Below are 18184 nucleotides of genomic sequence, written 5' to 3'. Positions count from 1 at the left end.
ACCAACTGAATAGCTATTTCAAAGAATCGGCACAGGGACAATGAGCCAAATAGCCTCCTTCTGTGTTGTATGATTATAGACCACTGCCTTTTACAGGAAATTGAACAGGTGCAAAAATTAACACCCAACAGTACCCAGTACAAACAGCAATTACAGAACAAGAGCAAGTTTGAGACAAAAAAAACTAATCTAAGCATAGAATACCAATGAAACTTTTATGCTGAAGTCCTGATCCAAATACTAAATACTTGGCAATAATGTAAGAAAAATACATAAATTCATTATGAAAATTGGTGCTCAAAGATGAAATAAGATGCTACCCATGATCAGTGGAAGAATAAACATTAAGAGACCACAACAAGACGACAGATTTATTGAACTGGAGAAAGAAAGTTAAAACACAAGAACACTGCCTAGTACACACACCAATTACAGAATGAGAGCAGGTTCGAGAGACACAAACCTAATCCCAAGCACAGAATGTCAATTAACCTTTCCCATTTTACTGCAGTCCTAATCCACACATTAGAAACTTAAACAAAGTCACTTTTCCAGATTTAATGGCCATGAATACCACACATCATTAGTATGGCTTAAGGACTCTTATGCTTCTAAATAGTTTTATTCATGGACAGTAAAAATTGACTAAAGTTATATTTAGGAAGAAAATTCATTACCCAAACAGCAATGAGTTTAACTAAGGAGTTAAAATTGCACAGGTGCTATATGGCGAACAGTCAAGATTTTACTTACATTTTCATCAAAACATCAAAGAACATAAACAGTAAATATTTGAACTGTATAGCAACAATTCAGTCTTTAAAATATAAAAATAGTTCAAGGTAATGGCCAGTTACTATTGAAGTCTAAAGAAGCTATTTGAGTATTTTTAGGAATATTAACCAAAACTGACTGTCATTTTACATTACTGCACTTATTGAAAAAAAAACTTTAAAAATACAAGTAAATGGGAAGCCAAATTGGGTTTAACCATGCTTTGGTACATAAATGTAATGGAGCAAAGGGATTAAATACAGGCCCTCCCCCTCTTCATTCCTCCTTTGGTGAGATCCCAAATCACAGGCAGGTCATGTTGAGGTTCATCACTGGAGCCTCTAAGGAAGGAAAACTTAGTCAAAATCAGTGTGGTGCACCATCACATCTGGTAATGGGCAGCTCAAAAACAACATAGAAAGGAGTTAAATAATAGACATCATAACTACAGTACAGGATAGAGGAAATCTAACTTTAGTTATTAATTTGATTAGCAACCTCAGACTCCTTTATTTCAGATACCTTTTAGGAATGGTTGCAAAAAAAGAAAAAAAGACCCAAGACACTTCCTTACCATTTGTAAGGGAGTTTAAAATTATATAAAATTTTCAATCTTGGAATAACTACAGTGTAATTACCAGAAACATACTATGGACAAAAAAAGAATTGATTCAGTTAACACACACTTGAACAAAAGACTCGTGCATAATTTGAATTAACGGAAATTAAATTTAGGTGTTGAAATTCTTGCCTTGATATTGGCTATGTTCTAGTTGATGATATAAATGGGTGCCTTATATATTAATAGAACTATATGAATTTAAAAAGTGTCTATAATGTAGTAAAAACATCCTAATGTGCTTCAGATGTCTAATTAGACATAAATGGATATCAACTCAGGTTATTAGAAGGGTGATAAAAAGCATGATCAAAAAAATGGGTTTTAAGGAGGGTGATAAAAGGGATAGAGGGAGGCAGAGAGATGGAGTTCAAGGAGGGAATACCAGAGCAACAATTGACTTCAACACTCCTGCCTACAGAAGGTAAAATTCCCCATATCTCCCACTGGAAGACTACGTATTTGGATGTCTGGTGAGGATGTAGTGAGGCTCAATGGTTAAACTGTCTGTTAACATTGACAGTCAACGCTCATACACAAGATCTTTCAATTTTTGGATTCAGTCAATAAAACTGAACTATTCGAACTTCTAGCCTTGATTCTCCACTTAGTGGTTTCCTTTTTGTAAAGCTCAATCCACCGGTTTTACAACGTGTGAGGATTTTACTTTGCGTTGGCTCTACACATATTTTGCTCCTTAAAATAAAAACTGAAGCACTAGTAAAATACAAAATTTTGTGCAAACCAAAAAAAAACTGCTACAATGCGAAATACACATGAATAAAGACTGCTTAGGTAACAATAATTATGGAAGTATTCCCCAGCCTGGAATCTACACCTTCAGGAGGAGAAAGAGACCATTGGCACATAAAAAGGTAGCTAACAAATATATCCCTATCTAAGAAAGATTTACCACTAATCAGAATCATCCACTGTTTACCCAAAAGGGGATACGCATAAAGATCTCACAACTGGAAGAAGCAACTTAAATTACTGCTGCTGCATTCAAGAGTAAACTGCACACGCTCACACATCAGTAAAACCATGTTAAAGGTCAGTTATAATGAGATGCAGCAAACAACTATGTAAGAGGCTTGTAACATTTGTCTAATATTTTCCTGATCACTTTCATAATTATAGAATTTCACTCATTGTAGAAAGTGCTCATTGTTCACGAGATAGATCTTGAGCACATAATGACCAAGAGTTTGCTGAAAATAACATTGTGAATGATGCACGCCATTATTAATGTAAAAATGTGGTGGGGAAGAGATATTGTGAATTGAGGTAAGTTGCTAGCCTATTTGCCTCATTCGCTTCACAAAAGCAGTAGCTCGCACTCAATTTCCCCATGATTTTTATAAAGTTGCTACATTTGCATGTGAATTTCCCATTAAAATTGCCACAGAAAGTTAAGTCGATTAATTAGTAGCGCAAGTACCCTTTTAAAGACAGGATAATGATTAATGGCTGCCAGTCAACCTCGCTTACAAAGAAAGTGAACAATTAAAGGCATGGAGAATCATTCCTTCAGGTAGTGAATTACTGTTGAAATTTTTTTATTTCTTACTTTTTCATCTTTTTTCTACTCAATCTAATCTTTCTTCCCCTCTGTACCTGATGAAAGGTCATTGACCTGAAACGTTAACTGTTTCTCTTTCCACAGATGCTGCCAGACTTGAGTATTTCCAGCACTTTGTTTTTATTTCAGATTTCCAGCATCCACAGTATTTTGCTATTATAATTATGAAGCACCATTTACGTAATAAAACATCCAAGGCGCTTTACAGGAGCATTATAAAATAAAGTATGACACCGAACCACAAGAGCTATTGGGCTGAATTTTACCTTAGGCGGACGAGAATTCACCACCGAGGCTTGGATTGTCCTCATGCGGGACTTCCACCCACTTGAGGGAGAAAGTCCCGCCTCCATGAGCTCTTAGTCCCAGCAGCGCCACCGGGAGCAGTGGCCACTGCTGGGACTGCAGCCCAGTCGACACGAAGGAGCCTGGAGGAATGATTAGTTAAGGTTGCCTCACCAGGAGGATCGGTCCTTCCCTGGTGAGGCTGGAGTAATCATTTAAGAGAGGGTGGCGTCTTGGGTCGCAGGGGTGGGTTGGGAGGCGGCCCTCAATTGGGCACCCTGTGCCTGATTGCCATGGCATTCCCTGGGGCGCGGAAAGGCTGGCAGCTATTGCTGGGCGGCCTTTTACATTCCCAGCACGCCCGCTTGCCATGGGTAAAATACCCATGGAGGCGGCGAGGGCCCTCAAGTGGCCACTTACGGGCTTGACTGGCCTCGGACAGGCAGGACATTTCCCACCCCCCGCTGAAAGCTTGGCCAGAGGCAGAAGCAGGATGGGTAGGCCTCCCGTTCAATTTTATGCCGCCCCCACGCCACCATCCGACCTGCTAGGGTGGCGTAAAATTTAGCCCACTAGATCAGATGACTAAAAGCTTGGTCAAAGAGGTAGGTTTTTAAGGAGTGTCTTAAAGGAGGAAAGCGAGGTGGAGGGGCAGAGAGATGTAGGGAGGGTATCCCAGAGCTTGGGGCCTAGGAAACTGAAGGTACAGCCACCAATGGTGGAGTGATTAAAGTCAGGGATGCACAGGAGACCAGAATTATAGGGGTGCAGACATCTTGGAGGGTTGTGGGGCTGGAGGAGATTACAGATAAGGAGGGGTGAGGCCATGGAAGGATTTGAAAACAAGGATGAGAATTTTAAGTCAAGACATTGCTTGAGCGGCAGCCAGTGTAGGTCAACTAGCATTGGGATGATAGGGGAACGGGACTTCGTGCGAGTTAACAGACATGGGCAGCAGAGTTTTGGATGACCTCAAGTTTACGGAGAATAGAATGCGGGAGACTATACTTTTGGATGATGTCGCCGAGGGACACCATGTAGGTGAGTAATAGGAGGAGGCCAAGGATAGATCCTTGAGGGACACTAGAAGTAACAGTGCGGGAGCAGGAAGAGAAGCCACTGCAAGTGATTCTCTAGCTATGATTAGATAGATGAGAATGGAACCATGTAAGAGCAGTCCTACGCAGCTGGACAACAGTGGAGAGGCATTGGAGGAGGACGGTGTGCTCAACTATGTCAAAGACTGCAGGCAGGTCGTGAAGGATGAGAAGGGAAAGTTTACCTTTATCACAGTCACATAGGACGTCTTGGATTAAGAACTGTTTCGGTGTTGTGGCAGGGGCGGAAACCTGATCGGAGGGATTCAAACAGAGTTCCACAAAAGATGGGAATGGATTGGGAGGCAACACCACATTCAAGGACTATGGAGAGGAAAGGGAAGTTAAAGATGGGACAGTAGTTTGCAAGGGCTGTGGGGTCAAGGTTTGTTCTTTTTTTGAGAGAGGTGATGACAGCAGATTTAAATGAGAGAGGGACAACACTTGAAGGGAGAGAACGGTTTACAATATCAGCTAACATAGGGACCAGGAGAGGAAGTTGAGTGATCAGCAATTTAGTGGGAATAGGATCGAGCAAACATGAGATGGTCTCATGGACAAGATGAGCTCAGAAAGGGGATGAGGGGTAAAGGCCTGCTACCCGACCCAAATCAGACGGGACCTGACATGTGTCGGGTTCGGGTTGGGTAGGGTCGCACTTCTGGATCCGGCATTCGGGCTGGGGTCGGGTCGTATCGGACACGCTCTATCACTACCTCAGGTAAGTGACTCTAATGTTAATTTACTTTTTGGACTATAAAGGTGGTTTTGCTAGTTATTTTAAGCTTGTGCAGGTAAGGAACAAAGTGAAAAACGGAAGGCAAGTTAACCGATGGTCGGGTCGGGTCAGGAAAAAATGGAAGGGCTCGGGCCGGGTTGGATGCGGTTCTATCGGGCTCGGGTCGGGTCTCATTTGCAGACCCAAGCAAGCCTTTAATGAGGGGAGATAGGACAGAAAGAGAAAGATGAGAGTTCAGGGCTAGGGCAGAGGGGAGTTTGGCCCTTCTCAGTCTGTATTTCTCAATACTTTAATCTCATTAGTTAGTTAAGGAGTTACATTATTTGTCCCAATGTTCACCAAGGTTCCAGCTGCCCTGTTGCCCTCGTCATACCATTATTAACTTGCACTTCCAACAACTTTGTGGGCAAAAATTAATATGCACAAACTAACATGGCACACTGCAAGGTGCCCCACTCCAGCAAATTCTAGGCCTATGTCTGAAAGTCTGGTCAATCATCAAATAATGTTTTTGCCAAAATTGATTTTATCTGATATGTACTGAATCAATGATTTATCAGATAAGTCTATAGTTAATTTTGCTTTTTAAACTAAGTATTGGATGATGCAATTTGAAAGTGATTAATGCAAGGCAGAATTTTTAAGTGTAAAGTAAAAACAGATTGCAGCATTCAAAAACAGAATAAATTTCCCTTATAAAACAAATAAAAATTAATTCAATTTTTAAAGAATATCTGGTGTTCAATTGCAATCTTGCACATTTTAATTTACCTGTAAGCATCTGCCATTACAGTCTACACATATCCTATAGCATAATCTCAATGGAACTGAGGCAAGCAAAAAGTGAAGCCTATCCTGTAAGAGGCTGTAAGGGTCTTGTGAATTGAGCTTGGGCAGTCGAACTGTAGTTCCTAGTGTGCTGCAGCTCAAAACTGTCACCAATTGGCAAGCTCACTTAAAAATCACAGGATAGCTGGTGTGGAAGGCAGCTGAGACAGAATAAAACAGAAGTTTTACTCTGCATGTGGTTGTGCTATATTTGGCAGTGAGTACCTGATGCCTAAAAGTTCCATTCTCCACAGCTAACAAGAATGTAAGATCTTGAATGTGTATATTGGTCTGGATTTTGCTCTTAGTGGCAAAGGAATGACACTAGCCATTCATTTCACTTGCCCACAGACTTTCCATGGGACTTTTCATGAGAATTTACTGTAATGAGTCATTTCAGCCTAGCACCCTCTGCAGGGGATTTAGGACCTGTGTGAACAGGTCCAACAATTAGAACCATCAGATTGAAGAATCCTTATCGAGCAGTGTAGTCAATCAGGAAGTGCCAGTTAGAATATTTAACTCAAATGTAAAATCAGGTACAGAAAATGAAAAGGAAGGAAAGAAAAGTGGGATTAAGAAAATAAATTAATTTTTTTAAATCTCCAAAAATAATTAAAATCAGAAGGAATGAGTCACAACACTTGTAAAAGTTAATTTTCAGTGCTAGAGAAGTTGATTGGCAGTAATTAAGAATCATCACACCATTAAAAATTTAATTACATTGGAATGGACAAGTTCTAACTTGTTCTGGTGAGTTTAGTTAGTTTGTACACATCAAGTACAGCAACTGTTTCAACATAATTTTGGAAAAGGATAAGAGATAGAACAGGAGTTAGAATTCTCAATTGGGGCAAGGCCAATTTTACTAAACTGAGGAGTGATGTAACGAAAGTGCACTGGAAACAGCTACTTGAAGGTAAATCAGTGTCACAGCAGTGGGTGGCATTCAAAAGGGAGATTCAAGGGGTTCAGAGTAAACATGTTCCCAGAAAGAAAAAGGGTGAGACGGCCAAATCTAGAGCCCCTTGGATGTCAAGGAGCTTACAGATAAGGGCAAGATGAGGCAGAAAAGGAAAGTTAATGTCCGACACCGAGCACTCAAGACTACAGAAAGCTGAGAAGAGTATAGAAAGCGGAGGGGTGAAATCAAAAAGGAAATTAGGAAAGCGAAGAGGGGCATGAAAGAATATTGGCAAGCAAAATCAAAGTGAACCCAAAGATATTTTATCAGTACATTAAGAGTAAGAGGATAACTATGCAGATAGTAGGGCCCATAAAAGACCAAAAAGGGAACCTGTGTGTAGGGGAGGAAGATGTTGGTATTGTTCTTGATGAATACTTCACAAAAATGGGGGACAATGTACATATTGTAGTTAAGGAAGAGTGCTGTGAAGTATTGGATGTGATAAACATAGGGAGAGAAAGTATTAATGGGATTAGCATCCTTGAAAGTTGATAAATCCCCAGTGCCGGATGAAATGTACCTCAGGCTGTTAAAAGAAGCAAGAGAAGTAGAGGAAGGTCTGACCATCATTTTCCAGTCCTCACTGGATACAGGTATGGTGCCGGCGGATTGGAGAATTGCTAACGTTGTACCCTCTGTTTAAAAAGGGAGCGAGAGATAGACCAAATAATTACAGGCCAGTCAGTCTAACCTCAAAGTGGGAAACTTATTGGAATCTATTCTGAGACACAGGATAAACTGTCACTTAGAAAGGCACAGGCTAATCAATGATAATGAGCATGGATTTGTTAAGGGAAGATCTTGTTTGACCAACTTGATTGAATTTTTTTTTGAAGTAACGAGATAGATAGATGAGGGTAGTGCAGTTGATGTGGTCTCCTTGGATTTTAGCAAGGCTTTTGACAAAGTTCCACACAGCAGACTGGTTAAAAAAATTAAATCCCATGGGATCCAGCGAAATGCAAGATATAAAACTGGCTCAGTGGCAGGAAACAAAGGGTAATCGTTGACTGGTATTTTTGTGGCATTCCGCAGGGCTCAGTACTGGGTCCCCTGTTTTTTGTGGTATATATTAACGATTTGGACATAAATGTAGCAGGCAAGATCAAGCCCTTTGCAGATGACACAAAGATTGGCCGCGTGGGAGATAGCGAGGAGGATAGCTGTAGGCTGCAGGAAGATATTGATGGGCAGAGAAGTGGTAAACGGAATTCAACCTGGAGAAGTGTGAGGTGATGTATTTGGGGAGGTCAAACAAGGTAAAGGAATACATGATTAACGGGAAAATACTGAGAAGTATAGAGGAAGTGAGGGACATTAGAGTGAATGTCCACAGATCCCTGAAGGTAGCAGGACAGGTCGATAAGGTGGTTAAGAAGGCACATAGAATCCTTTCCTTTATTAGCAGAGGTATAGAATTTAAGAGCAGGGAGGTTATGCTGGAATTGTATAACTCATTGGTTAGGCCACAACTTGAGTACTGTGTGCAGTGCTGGTCACCTCATTACAGGATGTAATTGCACTCGAGAAGGTACAAAGGAGATTTACGAGGATGTTGCCAGGACTGGAAAAATGCAGCTATGAGGAAAGATTGTCGACGCTGCTGAGACATGTCAGTGTTCATCTAGACTTTCAAACAGTTGTAAAACCACTGTCCTTATGGAATGCCAAGCATCATGGAGCTGTCAGATAGGAGGAGCTAACTATCCATAGCTTCGACAAACTTTTCCTGACCAATTGGAATCATAGAAAGTTTACAGCACAGAAAGAGGCCTCTTGGCCCATTGTGTCTGCACTGGAAATTATTCATTTAGAGAATTCATTCTCTAATGCTATATAGTTTACTAGAGGGGAAAATACCACACACCTCTCAAATTCTCAGGCTTGCTGGATAGACAAATTGTACTCGTGGCAACTGATGCCCAATCATAGATCAAATAGCTAGACATCCTCAATTAAATGCCAATAGCTGTGGTCTAATGAATACCTAAAGGTATTGGAACTGAACAAAACTGCAAAAGGGAAATTTCCATTTCTAGCTATCCATTATACAATAAGGTCATTGAGGTTTCAGAGAATACAGTATACCTATCTAAAATGGAAGTATAAACTTCAATCTAACATTTCTAAATTAAATAAATGAAATCTCAGCTCCAGATGAAATAATGGAATCAGAGATTATCCAGAACACTGGCGAGCTTGTCATTGGCACGAAACCAACAGGTCGCCCACATCTGTGATACAAGGATGTGTGCAAGCAAGACCTCAAGTTGACTGGGATCAGTTTTGATGCATGGAAAGTCCTTGCTGTTGACCAGAGTTCCTGGAGAATGGCAGTCAGGGTGTGAAAAAAGATGACAAAAGAAACGACCACATGGTGGAAAAGAGAGCCCGGTGGAAGGAAAAAAAACAAATCAGTTGGCCTTAGGTCAACGATTTTCATCTGTGCCAGCTGCGGAAGTGATTGTCACTCATGAGTCGGCCTCTTCAGCCACAACAGGCAATATTCAACTCAGAAGCGACATACACCCTGGGCACAGTCCATCGTCTTCAGAGACGGATGGATGCCTACCAGTACTACCCAGACCACTGGGTAAGTGACTATAGCATAGAATGTCAATTTGTACACTCCTCAAAAATGTAAAAACCCCAATCAGAAAATATAATTGCAGTAGAGGGAATAAAATATTTACCAAACATCAGAAAGATAACTTTAAAAAATAAAATATTTTCAAGCAAATTATTGAAAGCATTAGTCTGGTTTCCAATAATGTTGAGTATATTTCCTCAGGGCTTTCTAACTGATGCACATCCCACTTTATTTTCTTCAGCTGTAACCAAATACAAGTTCATGAACAAGTTTAGAGTGTTGTACTTTGAGCATTATTAGCCAACAATGCATATTTTACAGTGAATTTAATTCCAATAATAAATATATAAATGAAAATAGTTGAGCTAATTTTTAAAATATCTAGTTATGTGTTTTCCCCCTTTTCTAAACTAAAAAAGGTGGGAATCAAGGCAGCACAGTATATAAAAATGTGCGCTTTGGGAATATTATAGAAAAGTAATGGCTTCTCTCTTGCTGGATATTTCAAAGAAAAATATAGCATCTAAATTATAACTGGGCGATCTTCCATAATTTTTAACCTTTTTTCACACACCCATCTACAATCCTGAGTTTTGTACTAAGTAGGTAGGAAGTAAGTGAGAATGAACTGTTACTGCCTGGCACAACAAAATAGTGCAAATTTTGGTGCAATCAAGCCATTACTCCAATATTTCAACACTACAGTAATATAGCAGTGAAAGAACATTCAGTAAAACAAAACTTTTTTTTTTAGTACAAGGTAGAGTCCATTAACACGAAGAATTACAGTCATGCTGAGCAAGCTTCTACTCATCAGATCACTTTAAAAACAGCAAATACACCTCAACTGCCAAATAAGAGTTAAAAATGCAAACCAACAGGGATCTGCTACAAACTCCAAGTAGTATTCTGGAGCAGCGGTGTTGAAACTTGTGTAGAGGAGCCTCTACAAATATCAAAACTCTTAGGAGCCCTCCGTCCTAATGCCATCTATCAAAAGGAAAACAGTGCAGAATTTTTTGTAAAAGTGATTGTAGCAACTGAAGTAACATGTCACCATCAACCAACAGAACTACAGAATTTTTGATAAACTCAGAGGCCCCCACCTGCAATCACTTGGAACTCCAGTCTGAAAATCTACAAGGTGGTCACGAAAGGTGCTTTATAAATTCAAGTTCTTTTATGTTTGTCATGATCTGAGAACCCAGATCATATCTGTGGATGCAATACACTACAACCAATGCCCATGATGTCTAAATTGGGAAAAGGTTTATTGCTGATTAAGTGGCACAGATCAAATGAAATTAACAAAACTGAACTTTTAAATAAAATAGGCTACCTCTTGCAGCACTTTAAGTTTTAAAAAAATTCCAAGATATATTCTCTTTGCTAATCATCACCTTAAGGTTCAATGTGGTATCAGCCTTGGCTCAGTGGTAGCACTCTTTTCTGCGTCATAAGATTAGGGGTTCCTACTGAAAAGACTTGCGCACAAATCTAGGCTGACACTCGAGTGCCGTACTGCTGTGCTGTGGGAGGTGCCATTAAGCCAAGGCTCCATGTACCCTCTCAGGTGGTGTAAAAGATCCTATAGCACTATTCGAAGATGATGATAGTTCTTCCTGATATTCTGGACAATATTTATCCCTGAACCAATGTTCCCTCTAAGCTGCACACAAGTAGGTCCCTTTAAGTTACCCCAGAAGCATGGCCTCGCTAACAAAAAGGGATCGTACATTTAAACACATCACCCTCACACTCCAAAAAAAAAAAAATTGGAGGGTCTGCTGCTCTCCAACATTGTTAACAGATTATCTGGTCATTTATCCCACTGCTGTTTATGGGACCTGCTGTGCACAAATTGTCTGCTGCATTTCCCAACAACAGTGACAAGGAAAATATTGGCAATCTGGGGTGATGCATCAAACTGCATTCTGGTACAGTTTGGCTACTTCAAGAAAAACAGTAACTGCAATATAAAGTATTTTATTCAATTGCTTATGTAACTCAGTTAATGAAGAATTACTCACTGAATTTTAATTTCAAATTCTAAAGAATTGAAATGGACAAGAAAAGTTGCCCAGTTAGTGCCAAAGGTTCATGAACCTAGCGAAGACTTTAAAATAATTGGCTTTTGATGAGGGTATTCACCAAATACAGCATTAGGGGTCACAGTTGAATGGATAGCAACTATTCTACCGAACATTTGGTCAACCTCTGTTTCATGTGTACCCGCCCCACCCACTCCTTAGGACTTTAAAACATACAAAAGGATTCAATTTTAATGGTGGCATAATTAAAGCTAATATAAACAAGCTACAAGGACTAAAAGAGGCAAAAATTCCATTTCCTTTGCCGATTCTAATGAAACACCAAAAGTAAACATGTGGACATAAACCAAATGAAGCTGAACTTTTTAATTCAATCTAGTTGGGGGAAGGGGAGAAGTTGACCAATTACAAAAATAGCATGTGTCAGCAGAATATGTTTTTAAAAAATGCTTTTATGATTTGTAGCCTTTCACATGCACTCCTGGCAATCCGTGCTGGTTATAAATTATATTGCAACTCCCATTCAAGGCATCAGAGCTGTACTGCTAATATATTAACTCCCGTTTTGTGGTTTTCTCTTTCTACCATCCATTGGCCCCCACTCCAACCCCAAACAAGACCAGAGGCCACTGAGACAAGGAGTGGAGGGGCAAGGAAAAAAAATAATTGTTCACTGAAATATCTCCCTCAATCATTCATCTTTCGAAGTCTGATCCTTGGCCTCCAAAATCAACCTGAGGTTAATCCTTCTTTTCCAATCCTACACACTTTTCTTGTTGCATCATACAGCGGCGTACAATACTGTCGAAGCTTCCCAAGTAAAACAGAGCAATTGTGCGGAAAAGGCCCATGGTGACGACCTAGAAAAAGAAAACATCCGCTGTTAAGTCAATGTTGAAAGAAACAGGATGGTTGGTTTACACATTTTACATTGCAATTACGTGAAGAGTTCCATTTCCTTCCCTCAAGTTGAGTCTTGACTGAAGTTAAATTACACTGAATGGTCTGTCACATTGCATGCATGTTTATTTGACTTTCAGTACTCCACTTGTTTACAAAAAGGTTCCACTCCCCAGGAAAATTAATCCAAACATTAAGAACCATTCATAATCTGGAAATTGAAAAAAATGTAAAAGGAGCACAATACCACCTAAATTAGCCAGGTTAAATTCATTAGCATATGTACTAAATTAAGAACAGATTCAAGTTGGTGATTAAATGAAGCAGAACAATGCTACAATGGATGCTCAATGAGTAAATTCGACAGAGATTGATAAATTTTTGGGCACCACAATAGATAAGGGATATGGGAATAGGGTGGGAAATTAGAATTGATTAGAGGTTTAGCCACAATCTTACTGAATGGCAGAGAAGGCTCGATGGATCTTATGACCTACTCCTGCTCTTATGTTCCCCTACAACTGGATGACATGGCACCCCCATTCCAAGAGATGGACATCAACAGCCAGCAGCCAACTCACTTACCCCTCCCACAGAGGAAGTATCTAGAAAGAGCACTAAATTAGGTTCAAGACACACTAAGCTGAATTTAACGCCACAGGTCGGATGGTGGCATGAGGGCGGCGTAAAATTGAGTGGGAGGCATACCCGTCCTTCTCCCGCGTCCGGTCAACTTTATGGCGCTCGGGCGGTGGGGGTGGGGGCATGGCCCACCCACCCGAGGCCAATCAAGGCCCTCAAATGGCCACTTGAGGGCCCTCGCCCGCCTCCACGGGTATTTTACCATGGCAGTCGGGTACAGGGTGCCCGATTGAGGGCCGCCCACCTCCCAACCCATCCTCGGGACACAAGATGCCCCCCCTCCCCTCAAACGACCACACCAGCCTCACCAGGGAAGGACCGATCTCACTGAGGAGGCATGGCCAACCTTCACTCATGGCTCCATCTTGTCAGCTGGACTGCAGTCCCAACAGTAGCCACCGCTCCCGGTGGCGATGCTGGGACTAAGAGTTGCCGGCCCACTGATTAGCCTGCAGCTCACTGAGGCGGGATCTCCTCCCTCAAGCGGGTGGAAGTCCCGCCTCGGGACAATTAAAGTCCAGGGACGCGTAAAATGTGGGACGGATCCCCGGGCTTTACGTCGGTGGCAAATTCCCGTCTGCCTAAAGGTAAAATCCAGCCCCCTGTCACTAAGGGGAAGAGCCACTGCAAAAAAGCTTAAACATTAATGGTACATACAGTATTGTTTTAGGGAAACAAGTTGGTTGGAGTTAATATAAACTTTGTCCAGGGAGTTTAAGTCTCATGAGGGAGGGGAGAAATCCAGACTAAAGCTTTGGCAAGCTTTAACTGAGGTATTTCAAATGACAATACTGACTATTTATTGGGACACTGCACTGCACATTTTTGGATACTGAGCAGCTCAGGCACCAAGTTAAACTTGTCAATTAGTGCTGCTGGCTCTTCCGAGTTGTCATAGGCTTTCCAGGGACATCTTCTAATTCAATCTCAAGGACACAGTGTAGGCAGACCGCCTCATTCACTGCCTCCACAATAAGGCCTCTATGTATAACAAAGCTGTGAAACATGCATCATCTTTGAGACCTCAGCAAGTCTACATATGCCTCCCGATCTGTTCACACAATCATATGTTCTTCTTGTGCCACTTTAAAATGACTTCCAAATGCGCTGCCTTCAGCTGCATACCCTTTTCTCAAATAACAGATTACCATAAGGACAATAAAATATCTCCAACAGAAACAAAGGTATGGTAGGATAGGATCTTGGTAATTGGAGGATGCTTGAATGTGATTGTAAATTGTACTAACTACTTCATCTTTCTTCCCCAAGCTCATACACAATGCAATAACTCAGAAGAAGAAACTCAAACATAAGATACTTACCTGAAGCTGGGACAGATCTCCCAAACTGTTGATAGACCTAAACAATAATTAGTATCAGAAGTGCTCCAAGCTCTTGATCTAGATTTTAACATTAGCTTAATAAATCAAAGACAATTTCATAAAATTGCTTATAATCACTTGAACTTTCCACCAGCCAGATTTGGGAATTCGGGATCATAATTGGTCAGCAAAGCTCAGTTACTCATGAGATTATACTTCGAGCCATCGTGGGAGCTCATTTGTAGGATCAGGATTCAAATCCTGAGAGTAGCCTTTAAACCTCTGCTCCACTTGACAAGCGGCATACTGGACCAAATAAAAGTTGGTTTGGCTGTAAACTGGGCTGTTAGCCAAAGTCCAATATTCCACAAACAGAAGTCTATTCAGAAGAGGAAAGTACTAGTGCTTTTCCTTTAAATAGAGTTCCTTCCCTTGTACTTGGCCTGTCAAGGTAAGGTCCCACAGATTGACTTCTAATATATTTCTGTTTGGTCTTATCCATATGGTGAACCTAGACAAAGAATATGGAGAGGCTATTCTACTATCACAGCAGAGTCCAAACCTGTCCTGACACAAATGTACACTTCCAGCAAGGTTGGTGGATAGTAATTAGGAGTAGGAATCCAATTTATTTTCCCTTTACCAACTCAACGGCACCGAGATCAACTGTAGTAAGCTTCCTGCCACCCCACCCAAGCTCAACTAAGTACTGAGTAGGACTATCAATTAATATTTGAGATAAAAACAAGAAATGCTGGAAATACTCAACAGGTCTGGCAACATCTGTGGAGAGAGAAGCAGAGTTGACGTTTCAGGTAAGTGACCCTTCATCAGAACTGGCAAAGGTTAGAAATGTAATAGGTTTTAAGAAAATAAAACGGGGGTGGGGCAAGAGATAACAAAAAACAAGGTGTTGATAGGACAGGGTTACAGAGAATAACTGACCAGGAGGTCATGGAGCAAAGGCAAACAGTATGTTAATGGTGTGGTGAAAGACAAAGTGTTAGTAGAGAGAGGGAGTTAATGGACAGAAAAACGAAGAGTCCTGGCCCAAAGCACAAACATAAAAAAAAAGTGGGAAGGCACATGGTAAGAAAAATTAATGATGAAATGAACTAAAATAGAAGAAAAAGAAAAGATAACTGAAAATAAAAAAGGGGGGCCTGTCATGCTCTGAAATTATTGAACTCAATGTTCAGTGTGGCAGGCTGTAGCGTGCCTAATCTGTAAACGAGATGCTGTTCCTCAAGCTTGCGTTGATGTTCACTGGAACACTGCAACAAGCCCAGGACAGATATGTGGGCATGAGAGCATGAGACCATTCCATTCTCCCAGTTTCTCCATCTCCGACGCATCTGCTCTGATGATGCAACCTTCCACGACAGCACTTCGGATATGTCTTCCTTTTTCCTCAACCAAAGGATTCCCCCCCACACTGTGGTTGACAAGGCCCTCAACCGTGTCCGGCCCATTTCCCGCACCTTTACCCTCACCCCTTCCCCCTCCCACCCCGAACCGCGACAAGGTTCCCCTCGTCCTCACTTTCCACCCCACCAGCCTCCACATCCAAAGGATCATCCTCCGTCATTTCCGCCACCTCCAGCGTGATGCCACTACCAAACGCATCTTCTCCTCTCCCCCTTCAGCATTCCGAAGGAATCGTTCCCTCAGTGACACTCTGGTCCACTCCTCCATTGCCCCCAACACCTCCCCATGCAATCGCAGAAGGTGAATACCTGCACTTTTACCTCCTCTCTCCTCACTATCCAAGGCCCCAAACACTCCTTTCAGGTGAAGCAGCAATTTACTTGTACTTCTTTCAATTTAGTATACTGTATTCGCTGCTCGAGACCAAACACACATTGTGTGACCACTTAGTGGAACACCTCCACCTCAATCCGAAATCATGACCCCGAGCTTCCGGTTGCTTGCCATTTCAACACACCTCCCCTGCTCTCATGCCTACATATCTGTCCTGGGCTTGTTGCAGTGTTCCAGTGAACATCAACGCAAGCTTGAGGAACTGCATCTCATTTACCGATTAGGCACACTGCAGCCTGCCGGGCTGAACACTGAGTTCAATAATTTCAGAGCATGACAGGCCCCCCTTTTTTATTTTCAGTTATTTTTTATTTTATTTTAGTTTGTTTCATCATTTATTTTTCTTACCATGTGCCTGCCCACTGTTTTTTTTCATGTTTGTGCTTTGGGCTAGGGTTCTTCATTTTCTGTCCATTAACACCCTCTCTGCACTAACGCTTTGTCTTTCACCACACCATTAACATACCGTTTGCCTTTGCCCCATGGCCTGGTCAGTTATTGTCTGTGATCCTGTCCTATCAACACCTTGCCTTTTGTTATCTCTTGCCCCACCCCCGTTTTATTTGCTTAAAACCTATTACATTCCTAATATTTGCCAGTTCTGATGAAGGGTCACTGACCTGAAACGTCAACTCTGCTTCTCTCTCCACAGATGCTGCCAGACCTGCTGAGTATTTCCAGCATTTCTTGTTTTATTTCAGATTTCCAGCATCTGCAGTATTTTGCTTTTAATTAATGAGGTTTTGTTACCCAAAGTGGAGACTCCAAAACAGACCCTTAAACCCTTAGTTATACTAGAACAAACCGAATCCAAAGCCCTAACCAAAAGACTGAGTAGGTAATCAAGCATGGTTAAGGGAGTTCTGTTCTCTGCTACTAAAATCCAATCCATGGTTCCCTCAGTTTCCAAATGTGAAACAAAAGATCACTTAGATACCAAAATAAAGGTTAGGAAATCTCCCTTATTGCAGGAATTAATTCAATGTTTCTGCACTAGATCCCAGATGCAGAAAACAAGCCTGAGTAATCTCTTGCAAGTCAGAATCCACACAAAAATTTGTTCACGAGAATGGAATCAACTGCACTGAAAATGCATCTGACAGTTTCCTAGAAAAATATGGCATGGAACCAACCAGGGATAAGGTTATTTTCGATCTTGTATTGTGTAATGAGATAGGGTTAATTAGTAATCTTACAGTAAAAAGATCCTATGGGGTAGAGTGATAATATGTTGAATTTCACATCAAGTTTGAGGGGTACTGAAGGTCTCAAACAAGAGCCTTAAACTTAGATAAGGCGAATTACATATGCATGAGGTGGTAAGTTGCATAAGGCTGATTGAGAAAATAGATTCAAATGTATGATAGTAGAAAAGCAGTGAAAAACATTTAAAGAAATAATCAAAATTCTCAATGAAAATACATTCCATTGAGAAACAAAATCTCCATGAGAGGAGTGATCCATTGCGGCTGATAAAAGTTAACAGATAGCATTAGATTAAAAGAGGTTTTTAATGTTGCAAAGTAGTAAGCCTGAAAATTGGGAGTTTTAGAAACCAGTCAAAAAATTGATTTAAAAAAAAAAGTTGGGTAGCAATAAATATAAACACAGATTATAAGAGCTTCAACAAGAAGGTCAACAGGAAGAAAGCCGCAAAGTAAATGTTGGTCCCTTAGAAGCAAAGACAGGAGTAATTATAACAAGGAATAAGGAAATGGCAGACAAAGTATTATGCATCTGTCTTCACAATAAAAGACACAAAGCATACCAGAAACAGTAGGGAACAAAGGGGCTAATGACCAAGTGAAGAACTTAAAGTAATTAATATCAGAGAAAAAATACTAGAAAAACTAATGGGACTAAAAGCTGACAAATTCCCTGACCTAATGGCCTATAGCCTAGGGTTATAAAAGTGGTGGCTAGAGATAGTGGTTGCGTCAGTTGTGATCTTTCGAAATTCCCAGGAT

The 18184-nt window shown here is 41.0% G+C and overlaps 1 protein-coding gene across 1 annotated transcript in view; it reads right to left on the bottom strand.

Moving 5' to 3' along the window:
• Positions 1 to 351: 351 nt before the first annotated feature.
• kdsr (3-ketodihydrosphingosine reductase) overlaps positions 352 to 18184 on the bottom strand; it is a 75544-nt gene continuing 57711 nt past the window's right edge. Inside the window, exon 10 of the mRNA XM_068058882.1 lies at positions 352 to 12392. Within this exon, the coding sequence (XP_067914983.1) occupies positions 12273 to 12392 (120 nt within the window). The 3' untranslated portion in view covers positions 352 to 12272. The remainder of the gene's footprint in view (positions 12393 to 18184) is intronic.

This window comes from Heterodontus francisci, chromosome 2 (assembly GCF_036365525.1).
Source record: "Heterodontus francisci isolate sHetFra1 chromosome 2, sHetFra1.hap1, whole genome shotgun sequence".
Lineage (NCBI taxonomy): Eukaryota > Metazoa > Chordata > Chondrichthyes > Heterodontiformes > Heterodontidae > Heterodontus > Heterodontus francisci.
Note: the sequence above shows the minus strand (reverse complement) of the source record. Positions and strands in the feature narration are given on the sequence as shown.